The sequence below is a fragment of the Macrobrachium nipponense genome, chromosome 7 (assembly GCF_015104395.2).
Source record: "Macrobrachium nipponense isolate FS-2020 chromosome 7, ASM1510439v2, whole genome shotgun sequence".
Taxonomy (NCBI): Eukaryota; Metazoa; Arthropoda; class Malacostraca; order Decapoda; family Palaemonidae; genus Macrobrachium; species Macrobrachium nipponense.
The window spans coordinates 40,495,213-40,511,012 of record NC_061109.1 but is presented as its reverse complement, the minus strand read 5'-3'; the positions used below and the strand labels follow the sequence as shown (position 1 = coordinate 40,511,012).

The 15,800-nt window shown below is 37.8% G+C and overlaps 1 protein-coding gene across 1 annotated transcript in view; it reads left to right on the top strand.

The window, feature by feature from the left end:
• The window catches only part of LOC135217295 (dihydropyrimidine dehydrogenase [NADP(+)]-like), a 55,250-nt gene that overhangs the window by 17,072 nt on the left and 22,378 nt on the right, over positions 1–15,800 (top strand). The window contains exon 2 of the mRNA XM_064253048.1: positions 12,139–12,249. Coding sequence (XP_064109118.1) covers positions 12,139–12,249 — 111 coding nt within the window. The remainder of the gene's footprint in view (positions 1–12,138; positions 12,250–15,800) is intronic.

Below are 15,800 nucleotides of genomic sequence, written 5' to 3'. Positions count from 1 at the left end.
GCGAAACTTCAGTGGACTGTTCGATCATGGGCCTTCCTAGACCATGGTTCAGATACGCAGTAGCAGTCCGTCCTCGAGACTAGATTAGGGAACCTTGGTCGCTGAAAATAGACCATCGAGACCTACGCTGATTTTTATTTTGTTCTGCTTGCTTCGTCTCTGCGGTTGCTTGAGAAGTTTAGCAAGGCAGAAAAAGACTAATGCGATTCTATATCTCTTTCATTATATTGTCGTTACCGAAATGACCGAGGTATCTGAATAGGAATTATAGATCCTTAATATGGAGCCAAAATAAAAGACAACCGATTATTATTATTATTATTATTATTATGATATTATTATTATTATTTATTATTATTATTATTATTATTATGAAGGAGGCCTTCTCTGAGGGTAGTAGCATTGAACATTATAGTTGTTTCAACGGCATTTAATTTAATATAGAATCTTCTCAATTCTTCTTATTATCTTTTTTTCAACAGCATGTAGCTGGTGTATCAGGTTTCCTAAGGACATATAGAGATTTCAGTTGTCTTAGGTTTATTTCCTCCGACGTGTCGACAGCGCACAGGCAGTCATCTATGAAAGTATACAACAAAGTGAATCAAGATACTGTTTTACATGTATTTATAGCAGGCAGGGTGTGTACAATCGGTGGGTAGGTCGGTAAGCAGGGATTTTAATTGGTCGTTGGATGGTGACGAAATCTGTCCCTGAGGCGTTGAGATCTTCTAGGTCCGTCCGGGGTAGATGGCGTGGGTTGGGTGTTGGTTGGGGGGTTGGGTGTTGGTTATTGTGTACCCTGGTGGGTGTTGGTTGGGGTATGTAACACCTAGGTATACATTATTATTATTATTATTATTATTATTATTATTATTATTATTATTATTATTATTATTCAGAAGTTGAACCCTATTCATATGGAATAAACCCACGGATGCCATTGACTTGAAATTCATGCTTTCAAAGAATATGGTGTTCGTTAGGAAGAATTCTGAGGAGGTAAAGGGAGGTACAGAAAGAAGAGAGTTCTCACTCATTAAAAAGAAGAAAATAAATATATGCTTAAATTAATAAATAGCTAAAAATGTATGAAAACTGAATGACACATTCAGTATCTTGACGTTGGGAAATACCGGTTGCACCAGTGTCCATCGAGTTGCGCTTCTTGCAACCAAGTTGCTCAATTTGCGAACAGAATTTACTCAGAAAGCACATTTTGCCAACAGATTGTACACTGAGTTGCGCATTTTCCCAAAGGATTTTGCACGAGGCTGCTCATTTTGCCAAGGAAATTTTCGATTGAGCTGAACATTTTGTCAAAGAAATGTACACAGGGCTGCTCATTTTGTCAAGATTTTACACTGAGCTGCGCATTTTGCCAACGAATTCTGCACGAGGCTGCTTATTTTGCCAACAGATTTTACGCTGAGCTGCGCATTTTGCCAAGGAAATTTACACATGAGTTATGCATTTTTCCAAGGAACTTGAAACGAACAGTGCTATTTGCCAATGAACCTTGCACCGTTGTTTCTGTAGTGTGCAAAATTCAAGGCGTGATCCGACCTCCAGCTCACTCGGGACGCGTGCAAGATTCTCCCCCCCTCACGCATGAGTTGTAAACATTATATTCCTAACTTTACATAAATTAAAACATGCTCAAATCTACGGTCAAATAGAGCGTTGTTTCACCAATGAAAATTGAAATGAATATGCTATATTTTATTAAAAATAATTTTATGCACTGTTTAACAGGCACATTATTTAGTTTTTACATTTTCATTCTAATAAATAAAACATAAGTATCCTATCCTTGAATTCCTGTATCCTTAACTCAATGTGAAACACCTTTTTTAAACCTTTTTAGGTTCTCCCATAGTTCTTGCCTACCCTCCCCCTCCAACAACAGCAACAACAACAAAGTAGTTTGCAGGCTTCCCGAGTAAGCGAAGACGATCAAACTCCTGATGTCGCTTATTGTTATATTAAGAAGCTGGACTTTTGCCAGCGAGGCATCCCATTCTTACAAATAGATCGTTTGTCTTAAACTTTCCAAAAATAATGACTGCTTTGGTTGCAAATAAATAAAGGACAAACTAATCATAACAGCAAGGCAGAGACTAAGTTCAGCTGTTTGAGTTTGGGTGAAAGGACACAGAGCTTTTGGAACACATATTTAATCTTGCGCATTTTCTACGAAACGTTTGAATAAAATGGGAAACCTACTGTTTTTTCTCTCTTCTTTTTGTTTATATTAACAGGAGTAAAAGCTACTAAGTGATGATCAAACTCTTGTCTATTGATTATTATTTTAATTTTTTTCTTCATTGTGAAAAGAACATTCCGCTTGATTACAGAGTCAGTGTATTTTTGATGTATAGGGATGGTGAACATATCGTTCCTCCTTTGGCAAAGTATCGAACATGCAATTTTGTAATTTCTGAGTCATCTACATCGACGGTAATTTTATCATTGACTCCCTGTCCAGCTGAGTATGAAGCTGCCTCTGTCACCATCCAGGATGTATATTGAGAGACGCAAAAGGGTGCTAAGCTGAATTAGGCTCATGCGGTGCACTGCAGGCATTACTTAAGGTTCTTTACAGCGTCCCTTCGGGTCCTAGCTGCAGTCTTTCATTCCCTTTACTCTACCTCCGTTCATATTTTTTCCCATCTTACTTACCACCCTCTTTGCCAGTTTCTGTTTCAGCGCTGAATAACCTCATAGGTCCCAACGCTTAGCCTTTGCCCTAAGCTCTAGAAGCTGAAATAGGTCGGTTATAAAATCAACGGCGATGCGGATAACTCAAAAATTTTTAAAATTGCATATTCGGCGCTGACAAAAAAAAAGGGGGGTGGGGGGACGATATGTCGTGATTCAGTTACACAAATATCCAGCCGAGTTAGTTGCATGTTTCAACTGCCTTCTTCAACAGTTGATATTCTGTTCGTGCAATTCCTCCTTTGAGACGACACCTTACGATGAAAATGTTTGGACCGCGCCGCCTTGCGTCCAGTCTACTTATTTATAGAACGATAAAAACCTAGCCGTCGAAAAAAATAAAAATGTGAAAAAAAAATCGCCTTACTTGCCCTTTGCATTTGGTTCTGAAGTCGAAAAGCAAACCGGAACGTCTCTGTAGAGCAGCTTCTTCAACAACATAGTCGAATCGTTATACCAAATCGAGTTTCTGGCTTTGTTTGTGTGTTGGCGGTTGGCGTTTGGGGGGCGGGGATTGGCAAATGGCAATAAGAGGAGCTTGATCTAGAACTGGTTTTCGACCTGATTTTGCTTCTCGGGATTTCGGAGAATTTGACAGTAGGGGAAAACGTAAGCACGACTGAAAGAAAGGACCTGTATATTCTGAAACATGTTTCAAAGCTGGATGAAACCAATCCCCGTTTCGTTTGAATAAAAGTCTACAGGCTTTCTTCAAACGTTAAAACATCTTTGACTTCAAAAAGATTATAATGATATTTTGTAATTTCATTTTTATGACGTTGTGACTGCACAGTACTGAAACGTCTAACGTCACAACTGCTAACAATGAAGGTTAATCCTTCAGATAAGAGTTATGATATAAAAATCTTTAGATTACGATTGTTTCTCAATAGTGAGTGCTCCAGAACACACGAGATAAGATTTAACCATGCCTTATTTCTGCCCATGCAACAAAACTAAAACTAATCCACCTCGTCTGTGTTGATCAATGAAACTGGAATTAAAAACAGTGGCAGGTGGAAGCTAGTGCTTTTAATACCAATTCTATTTGACAAGGAACCAAAGTGGATCCAAGAGATCTCGGTATTCAGGTGACCAGAATGCTCAAGGCAGTCTGCTGTTGAACACCCAAAACAGGACGTTCAAATGAAACCCGAAAAAGTTGCCCTCACAGGACTGCGAGTGTTGTTTAACAGTCTAATTAAACGACCCGTCCCGGCGACGCCTTACCTTATACGATGTAAATAAGCTGGTCCCTGCATAGAAGGAAGTTCGCTATTTTATGAATAAAAAAAAATTAGCACAGTAGAAATTTTGTATTTCATCTTTGCATTTCGTTTACCAAGAGGTTAAGCTTCATGGTCCCCGTAGGGGGTAGTGCCGTCAGTGCACCGCATTCGGTGCTATGTAGGCATAACTTAAGGTTCTTTGCAGCGTCCCCTCGTCCCCGAGCTGCAACCCCTTCCATTCCTTTTACTGCTCGGGCATTCCATTGAGGAGTGAGAGATGTGTATTTCTGGTGATAGAAATTCACTCTCGATGTGGTTGGGAAGTCACGCAAAGCCGTTGGTCCCGTTGCTGAATAGCCACTGGTTCCATGCAACGTAAAAACACCATTCAAACAAAAATTCGTTTTACTGTACCTCCGTTCACATTCTCTTTCTTTCATCTGACTTTCCACCCTCTCCTCACAATTGTTTAAAAGCCTTTCTAATCGCAATTTCCCTTTCAACGCTGAGTGATCTCATAGGTCCCAGTGCGTGGCTTCTGGCCTAAATTTTATAATCCATTCCATTTCATATGAAATACATGCAAAGATCTGTACTTCTGAAGAAAAACAGAATTGGGATTAATCAAGTGAGGAAAAACTTCAACAATTCAGGGAACCAGAGCCTCTTTGTTTTTTTGTCTGATGTTTTTGCGTTGCCTGGAACCAGTGGTTATTCAGCAACGGGACCAACGGCCTTGCGTGACTTCCGAACCACGTCGAGAGTGAACTTCTATCACCAGAAATACACATCTCTCACACCTCAATAGAATGCCCGAGAATCGAACTCGCGGCCACCGAGGTGGAACGACAACACCATACCAACCACGCCACTGAGGCGCTCAGACCATGCTTAGGTGTAGCTTTTATACATTTCCATAAACGGGGTTGAATATGTCGAGATTATGACTCCTTAGGGTGTACAAGCTACATTGTACGTATATGGACAAGGAATTTTCAAAAGTTTTATAAATGATGTGATTATACTTAAGTGGTTCATTGTTATTATTAGTTTAATTAACGAGACCAGTGAATGACATTTCTGCTCTCCGAGGGGTGGCACGAACGAATTCTTTTCTAATGATCGGTAGAAATTGGAGCAAGTTAAAGTTAAAAATGTTGGACACCTAGGTAGGAATTGACCATTCGGAACAGATGAAAATCTAAAAGTCAGAAACCATTGCAACTTGGACCGAACGAAATCTGCAAGGAACCTCTATTACACCTTGCAGTATGCCACGCAAGAAGCACTTGTATGTGGTACCTTCTATGCTATGGGGTGTGACGTGTACAGACTGAAATTCATTCTCGAATAAACCTTGATTTTTCGAAGCCAGTCTACCAGATGCTGGACAACAAGGGACCCCAGTAACGGGTTCAGTTTTCTGAAGCGTAAATGCGAAATTACCGACCTCCCCTCTTATGAGAATACAAAGCGTAATTTTGCTGTAGACTTATTCTATATGGTTTGTTTATTATTATATTAGATGCTTTCGTGGACTTCATTGTAATTATTTATGTAATGTTATTGTATTTGTTGTATGAGTGGACTTCATTGTAACTGTTTTTGAAAATAAAATAAAAATTGTGTGATTTGTTACATTTTCCCTACAAGTTCTTATACGTAATTGTGTCTCGGTAATTTCAAAATACTGGCAGAGAGGTGAAGGAATAAGCACGTTCAACTAAGGTCATTTCAGTATTTATTGAATTTATCGACCAAACTTAACAGATCATGGTCCACTGTTATCAGAACTTGTGACTACGATAATTTATATTCTTCACACGATACAAAGTTTAGCTTATAAGAGAGAGACTTCAATTCCCCTCGTCGAGGAAAATGAATGTCCCGGTGAAGACAATCATGAACAATGTTTGCACAGCAAAGAATCTTATGCAACAACCCGACCATCCTGAGGAAAACTATCCCTAAATTGATAGAGAACGATTACGTAAGACTCCAGTCCTGTTCAGTGCTGAAGATCATCAGACTACAAAACTGAGAGACTGATTTTTGTGAAGGCATGAAATCAGACGTGCTTGGAAATAGATTATATTTTGAATTAAAGGTTATTTTGTACAAGGATGTAGTCATAGTCCTGTCTTCATAAATGCAGGCAACACATGTTAGTTACGAACAATGCATGTTATTGACACAAACGTTTCCACCTATTACGCCTTTCAGACCGTAGGTCCCAGCGCTTGGCATTTGGCCTAAATTTTCTGATCCAATCCAAACGTAGAATACCAGGTTACGCAGCAGGCTGCTGTAGATACACTACCCAGAAGTGGGCGGACGATGAGACAGCAGATTTCTTCACTATGACCCTAGAGGACGAATTGCTCCTTTGTATAATATGTTGCATAACCCATGGGATTGTCGAAACGTAGTTCCGCAGGAGCCTCTCTCTCTCTCTCTCTCTCTCTCTCTCTCTCTCTCTCTCTCTCTCTCTCTCTTTTCATTAATTAACTAATTAATTTTTAATTAATTTTTTTTAAGTAAGCGCTCTTCTTTCTGTATTTCCCTTTACCTCTTCTTACTTCCTAATGAACACTATATTCTTTGGACATTTGAATATCATGTCAATGGGCCCTTGGGGGCTCGTTCCATATGAATAGGTTTCATTATCTGAATAATAATAGTAATCTCTCTCTCTCTCTCTCTCTCTCTCTCTCTCTCTCTCTCTCTCTCTCTCTCTCTCTCTAAAGATATACCATAACCGAACATCATTTAAAAATGCCGTACCAATGGTCGTCATCTGCAATAAAAGTACCGTGCTATTTGACAAATGTCTTTGGGGCAGGAAATTATTTGAGGAAAAACTCAGGTTTAAAAAAAGATATTGCAAACCAAATGTAATGATCAAAGCAGGTGCATCATCGTTCATTTTCTCCAAGATGTTTTAGAAAGCATGCTCAGTCGTACATATACTAGAATGTGTCTCCTATCTGTAAGTAGATCTTGTCTATTCGTATGCAGGTAACTTCCCCTTTAGATTAATGCCACTGGACACTCAAGTTGCCAAGTATTGTTTTCGTGTCCGTAACACACCTTCCGCAGTAAAGAAAAAAAAAACTACCTGGTATCAATGCTGTCGACTCATTCTTTGTTGTTGTTTATGGTTAAGCTGCCGTAAGACAACCCTTTATTTGTTCCTCTGCTAGTAATGTTACTTAATGACGGCCCTTCTGTGGTGAGTTGAAAGTTAATAACTTTTCAGCTTTGGAATGAGTAACTAACTGATCATCCATAAAGTTAAGAATATATAATAACAGTTCTTCAGTTGCTTGCGCGATCAAGAGCCCTTACTGAGACAAAGTCACATGGATTTAACAACATGACCTGAAAGTGCGTTGAGAATCTTAGTTTCTCGAAGGTGCATTTAGTCAGTCAACACTGACTTCTCATCAAACAGATGTATTGTATATATATATATATATATATATATATATATATATATATATATATATATATATATATATATATATATATATATATATATATATATAGAATCACAGCAGATGCAAGTGACTTCATTGGATAAGCGAATACCACAGGAAAATGATAGGCAGAAATCCAAGCGCTTTCGTCTTTATGAAGACATCCTTGACGATGTCTTAATACAGACGAAAAACGCTTGGATTTCTGCTCCATTATTTCCCTGTGGTATTCGCGCTATATATATATAATATATATATATATAATATATATATATATATATATATATATATATATATACATATATATATATATATATATATATATATACATACATACATACATACATACACAATGCATGGTTGATCTCTTGCAGAAGTTTTTATGTCTGCATTTATCATTAAAAATTGTATTTTATGCGCCAACAACTCACTGCAATTCATCGACAGTATGAGCGGTGAAATTCCCGAGACCTGAATTGAAACTAAAGGATATTTTATTATTCTGGTGAACTCTGCCCTACATTTTACAGGATCTTTATTCTAAGGGAGATCGAGCCCTTTATATTAATAGTACTGATAGTATTAGACTGGTGTACTCAACTCACTTGAGGCATATTGACACAATTTAATACTGAAGCGAAGATGCAATGCCTTACTCCCCTCATACTATTCTCCTTGCATTTAGATACATTTTATGTATTTATTAATCTATTTTTTATTTCTGTTTTTCCCTTTACTTACTCTTACGTCTGCCTAATGAACGCCATATTCTCTGGAAGCTTGAATTTCAAGCCAATGAACTCTTTGGTGGGCTTGTTCCATATGAATAGGCCTCATCTTCTGACTAATGATAATAATAATTAATTGAAAGGAACTTACTCTGTACTCACAGCTGGGCCTCGTTGTATTTTTGCAATGTGTAAAGAGTACTGCGGGGACAGAAAGGGCGCTTTGAAATTTTCGTTCCTCCTCCGTGATCCTACTGCTTTTTTTTAGAATTTCGAAGTTCAAATTTAAGAGTAAGTTGCGAACAATAATATGTGGGGCATTTTCAACTAACATCGACGTTTGACGTTGTTTTTATATGGGAATCTGGAAGACGCAGCTGATAGAGAACGAGAGTATATTTAACCTCCTTTTATTGCCCAGACACGAAATTGAGGGCAGCCTGACGAGAAAATTAGATGGTCTGGCTGTAGGAGTCATTGGATTGCTAAAATGGTCCCAGTGCATGACGTGGTGTGGGGTGTCAGTGTCACTGGTGGGCCAGGGGGTGATCCGGCTGCTTGTGAGTGCCTGTGTCTATACTCTGTTTTTTTCCATCTGTCCATCCGCCTGTGGTGTTTTTGTATGGTAACACTGCGTCCCGGGCTTTAGATAGTTACATTCAGCTTACATTCAACGATTATAATAATATCCTATTTCGAATATTAACGGTGTAATTCGCATACAGTAAATTATTAAAACACTTTTCAGTTGCAAATGTACACCTAATATCCTTTTATACCTAAAACTTACACATAGCGTAACTATCTAAAGACCGGGACGCAGTGTTACCATACAAAAACACCACAGGCGGATGGACAGATGAAAAAAAACAGAGTATAGTCACGTTGCACATTTTTCAAGTATCATCAGTACTTAGTGATCGCCCGATGTGCTCCGTTCGAAGAGAAAGATGATTGAGATGATTTTGCAAAAACAATAATAAAAACTTTCAAAATAATGTTTTGCGTTATATGAAATACTTAGGTTTGTGGTGGCATGGTTGGGTCATCATTAAGATTCCCTGAGGATTATGCCACCATATATGTGTAATGCCGCGGAAAGGTTCAGAAAGTCAGATAATTATGCTTACTCATTCAACTGTAGCTTTCTGGCTTTCTCCGTGACGAATAGCCGCCTACATCAGACAGCCAAGGTTTGTTGTGTGTTCCAGTAAGGTTCAGTGTTGTACAAAGCAGTCAATTTTGAAAGGTTAAACGCCGAAGATTGAAAGTTGAAAAACCAACATGACATTTGAATCACGGTCACCTTGAGCATCAAAACTGGAAGTTGTTGCGCACGGGTTCGCCACCAGCAGACGGGACAAATACCGGGGCTGGATGAGGACGAGAGTGGTTCCAACGATTTAAAGACAAAGTAAGGTTGTTGCAATGTTCCCTGAAGTTGTGGGATGCGGTAAAATCACAGCCACAACTTCATCGAGGGAAGGTGGCAGCTAGACAGGAAGTAACGAGAACGAAACGAATGCTCTAAAATGCTCGTTTTTAGGAGAGAGCGAGATCGAGGACTTGGAAAATTGCAGTCCCGCACTGAAAAATATATTTTACACCTAGTAGAAAAAAAAACCGCCGTTCATATTCTCTTTCCTACATCTTACCTTCCACTCTCTTTCATGACAATTATCTTCAGCGCTGAATAACCTCGTAGGTCTTAGGGCTTGGCGTTTGGCCTAAATTGTATATTTCAATTCCTATACCCCGTTGGGTGGTGTAGGAATCACTTAAGGTTCTTTACAGCGTACCTTTGGCCCCTGTAGCCTCAACCCCTTTCGTTCCTTTTACTGCAACTCCATTCGTATTCTCTCTCTACTATCTTACTTTCCATCCTCTCGTAACAATTTATTCATAGTGCAACTGCGAGGTTTTCCTTTCAAACCTTTTTACTCTCAATTTCCGTTTCAGCGCTTAATGATCTCTTGGATCTCAGTGCTTGGCCTTTGGCCTAAATTCTATATTCAGTTCAATCCAGTTCCTACTTATATAGGTGTGTTGTAGTACTCTAGGCTTTTTTGTACTGCTTGATCTTGCGTTTTTACACTCCGGTCCTTACCATCTTCTTGGAAGAATAGATGAATTGCATGTCAGAGATAATTGCATTTCATGTAGAGTTTTGCATATTTAATATCGTGTAATTGAAGATTTTTTTTTCTTTCCTTTTCGTGACTTAGGTTAGCTGTGTGGCATTAGTTTCTCCCTTGATATACAGGCAGTACAGTACTTTTTTTGGGAATGAAAGGTCTTCGTTTACATTTATACTTAATTCATGATTCTGCCATGATAATGGTTACCACTGTTAAGATATTACACCTATGAGATATTTCTTTAAAATTTTGATATAATCCTACCATTTTTTTTAATGCTGTATCACTTTCCTCTTACATTTTTATCGCTGATATGCAACTGCGTTAACATTTTGAATTTTGCATTATTTTCCTCAAAACTATTTTCATTGATTCTAGAAATGCATATATATTACTGACTACATTTTCTAGGTCAGACGAAATACGGCATTCCAGCAGCTTAAACGGAAACAGAGAAAATTGTCGATAGGGTTCTTTGATTATGAATAACTTAGGCCTAGTAAAATCGGGGATAATGTAGTGTCCGCAAGTCCACCATTAAGGGATGGTAGGCCTATAGAATAGGCTTGCAGGGGCCCAGCCTTGAAAGTGACAGTACAAAATCAGGACGCGTAGATTGGAAACATCCTGTAGTGTTATGTGCAATTCCCAGGAATAAATTGCCGAGGCATGAAGTTTCTCTCTCTCTCTCTCTCTCTAAGAAAAGTATTTGGGCTATATATATATATATATATATATATATATATATATATATATATATATATATATATATTATATATATCACGAGCTACAAATGTCCTTTAATATCTAATTCGCTCCACCTCGGAATTGATATATTTTCATATATGTACCAAAGGGGAATTTTTAGTTGATAATAATTTCGTCCCCTCATGGGATCGAACCACCGTCTAACGGACGGGAACGAAATCAGGACCGACAGTGACGTTATCAATCGTTATCAATTCAGCCAACAGTTGGCCGAATTGATAACGTCTTTGTCGGTCCTGATTTCGTTCCCGTCCGTTGGACAGTCGTTTCGATCCCCATGAGGGGGACCCAAAATTATTACAACTAAAAATTCCCCTTCGGTATTAGATATGAAAAACTATATCAATTCCGAGGTAGAGCAAATTAGATATTAAAGGACATTTGTAGCTCGAACGATTTATATGGAATCACGGTTATGTGATAATTATTCATATATATATATATATATATATATATAATATATTATATATATATATATATATAATATATATATATATATATATATATATATATATATATATATACATACTATATTATGTATGTGCATGTGCGTGTATGTATGTAAGAATTATATTCTGACTCACCAGACATCCTCTCTGCTTCTTAGTGCCTAGTAAGCAAGATCTCATATGAACGTGAATTCACTGCTCCAGCACCTTTTTCAATAAGGAAAGATGTGTCTACGTCGGTCATTTGCAAAGTATGGTTGCTATAAGATTACTGTTGATTTTATAGCACATATGTTGTTGTTGTTGTTACTTTTATAGGTAATCATAAAATCATTCCGATACCTTTAGTTGATAGAGAAATGTTGATGAACACTAGTTATATTTGTCATGTTCATTCATCGTCTTTGCGAGTGTGATTTTAGAGAGTGATATAGATTTCATTCTGTCTGTAAATTTGTCATATTCACAAAAAAAGTGAAAGATTGGTAATCTGAGTTTCATTTTCTGCTCAAATTTTTGCAACTGTTAGACAGCCGCAGTGGTTAACGAAAAGGGGAAAGAGAGCATTTCGGACCATCGATTCCATAAGTAGTGATTCCATCTGACATTTTTCTCTCTATTTGCAGAATGTCCTGTCGCTGAACCCACGAGTGACGACTCATGCCACCTTCCAGCCATCCTCAGTCACGAAAGCAAACAAGAAGCACTGGAAGAGGAACAAGGCTAAAGATTGTGCGGTAAGGAAGCATTACAAGTTTCTTCGTATGTAATCCAGGAGGGGGGGATAGTGCCGTCACTGCAGCTCATGCATTGCACTGCAGGCATTACTTTTAATGCAGCGTCTCTTCGGCTCTAACTGCAACCCCTTTCATTCCGTTTACGGTCCCTCCGTTCGTATTCTCTTCCTCCCATCTCCTAACAATTGGCCTAAATTCTATCTTCCATTCCTCATTCTATATAGTATAAGAATAAGTTATTAGGCTGCCCTTTAATAAATACTGTAATACGACGAATTTTACAATAATTTTATAAAATAAAATCTCAGTCCCTTGAACTAGGACTTACTGACATTTTTCAGATTTTTCATCAATGTATAGGATATATGATACTATGTTTTTGTCGGGGGGTAGGGGGGAGGGAGTGAGGGGGGCGGGCCGCTGTGGCGGATCTAGAAATCTTTTGATGGGGGAGGGGGAGGAGCCAACTAAGATTGTCATATACTATATCACTTCAGCGTTATTTGTGCAATACAATGTGTTGTCAAGGTGACAACAGAAAGGTATGTAGCTGAATCAATACCTAATATACTACGACGACATTGGAACCCGCATCGAGGCTGCCCCGAAGTAAAGTGAAATAAGATGACATTGATTTGTCGATTTTGAGGGTCTCGCTGCTTCTGTGTTGCTGGCTCGCTGTAGCATTGCCTGGTTCAGACATAAGAAATGTTTGTCTGACGAAAATTCGAGTACATTATCTTGGCAAAATCAATTAATATTAATTCGCAGAGACTAGCAAACCCCAGGCGTGTCCTCGAAAAGGATATATTGCTCTGCTGAATTTAACATTGAGACAGATGTTAATGTTCTTGTAAAAATTAAGTGATATGATATGCCATCCAAAAGAGTTATTAGATGTTCCGTTGGGGGCTAGTGCCGTCAGTGAACATCATGCGGTGCACTGCAAGCGTTACTTAAGATTCTTTACAGCGTTAACCCCTTTTCGGACCTTCTAAACTGCAACCCCTTTCATTCCTTTTACTGTACCTCCGTTTACATTCTGTATCTTCCATCTTACTTCCTAGCCTCTCCTAACAATTGTTTCATAGCGCAACTGCGAGGTTTTCCTCCTGTTACGCCTTTCAAACCTTCTCACTGTCAGTTTCCGATTCAGCGCAGACTGACCTGACAGGTCCCAGCGCTTGGCCTGTGGCCTAAATTCCGTCTTCAATCGATTCGAATGGAATGCGCTCATGCGTGCCTCCTGTGCAGTCCACAATTTGCGGAATCATGGTACATTAATCGTTGACAATCCTTAAAATATGGCCCTTTTGTATATATATATATATATATATTATATATATATATATATATATATATATATATATATATATATATATATATTGTGTTTTCCTCACACTCGCGAAATTGGAAGCTGCTAAGCTCCTCGGGAATTTTCCATTTACAAATTTTTTCGTTCTGGAATGATAGTGGGGTCGTAGTTACTCGCTAAAAATCAGTAGACATTTTGGGGGCATTGCGTGGAAACGTCTCCATTGAAAGCTGGCTGGAATTTCAACGTCTATTTTCCAGTCGTCATCATCATCATTATCATTATCATCAGCAGGAGAAGCATTATCACCATCATGATGATCATCATTATCTTCTTGATTATTATCATCTTAATAATTATCATCATCATAATTATCAGCATCATCTTCATCACAATTATCATCATCGACATCATAATGATCACCATCACCTTCTTATTATCATCATTATCTTCTTAATTGTCATCATCTTCATAATTATCATCATCATCATCTTCTTAATCATCTTCATTTTCACATTTTCATAAATATCATCTTTGTCACCGTAATTATCATCATTATCTACATTTTCATAATTATCATCATCCTCATCATAATTATCAACATCATGATAATTAACATCATTATATTTATCATCATCACCATCATCATCATCACCATTATCATCATGGCCGTCTTCATCATCATCATCATTATCGTCATCTTCATAATTATCATCGTTATCATCTTCATATTCATCATCATCATCATTATCATCATCATCATCATCATCATCATCTGTGTTTTATTTTTGGAGGCCCATTGTTTGTTATGACACTAGATAATATTAAATCAGTCAATATTTGGAAGCCCTTTCATTGGCCCGCATTCCATCGGCCCGCATTCCATCCATCCATTAGCGTCCTCGGGTCATGAATTTTTTGAATTTTAAATCTTATATATTATAATATATAATATATATATATATATATATATATGATATATAGATATATATATATATATATATATATATATATGCTACTACAACTTTACGGAGAGTTCTCTGTCATCAATTTCTTTCTCGTGTCGCTTAGAGCTTAGGAAAACTTCTCTGCCTTTCCAGGGACTAGTAACCGCACTTTACACACGAATAACCAAGTAGTAGGATAACCGATCAAACGTTAATTCAATACCATGCCTTTCACTTTTTTTGGCATTTTTCTTTACCTCCATTCCCGATGACTTTCTCCAATAGTTTTTTAATACATTTTAACTATTAATTAATTGATTAATTAAATATCTTTTAAAATAAGGGGAGTCTCGTGTTTCTGTATTTCCCTTGTCTTACTTCTTCCTAATGAACACCAAATTCTCTGGAGGCTTCAATTTCAAGTCAATGGCCCCTGTGGGGGGCTCTGGCCGCCCTCTTGGACTCTTACTTCTTTGTGCAACTTTGGTTGTTTCCTCACTGATCCACTTTTAGATTCTTGTACTTCATCACAGTTATTTACTGGATCTCTATTTTGCTGTTCAACCACTCCAACTCCCCTTTTCACTCTCTTGACTGCCGAATGGCCAAAGTTCCCCAGTGCTTGGCTCGACAGCCTAAATTTCATAAGTCATTCAGTCAATCCATCAATCTGTACCAAACCTTTACCTGCAGTTCAACTCATTTCGACAAAATGGTGTTGATACTTCACTTTTTGAGAATAATGATTGAATCCACTCTAGCTTATACTTTCCTCAAATAAGATAAACATTATATAGCTTATATATGCATGGGTAAAGTCAACTCAGCAAAGTATGTTTGTGATTCAAGTTACAAAGAACGTCCTTACTGGAACCCCAAAACAGGGCGAGGTCGTCACGGATCTTAGGTGGAATCGTCTTAATGCTACTTGTCGGCCTAAATACTGATTTGAGTTAAATCTTCAAATCATGTCCCGAATTTCTTGTTAAAGGAAAATTTATTGGAAGAGATGAGAGGTCTTAATCAAATACTGCCATTTTTTATAGAAGACTTAAGATATACTCTAGGATATATTTAAATAGTTTGCGTAAGATATAGTCTTGGATATATTTAATAGTTTGCATACATTTTTATTTATTAATTTGTCAGTTTATCTGCTTCTCTAATAACTTATCTCTTTCTGCATTTCTCTTTACCCTCTGTTACTTCTTTCGAATCAACACCATATTCTTTGGAAGTTCGAATTTTAAGTTAGTGGCCCTTGTGGGAGTGTTCCATATGAATAGGAT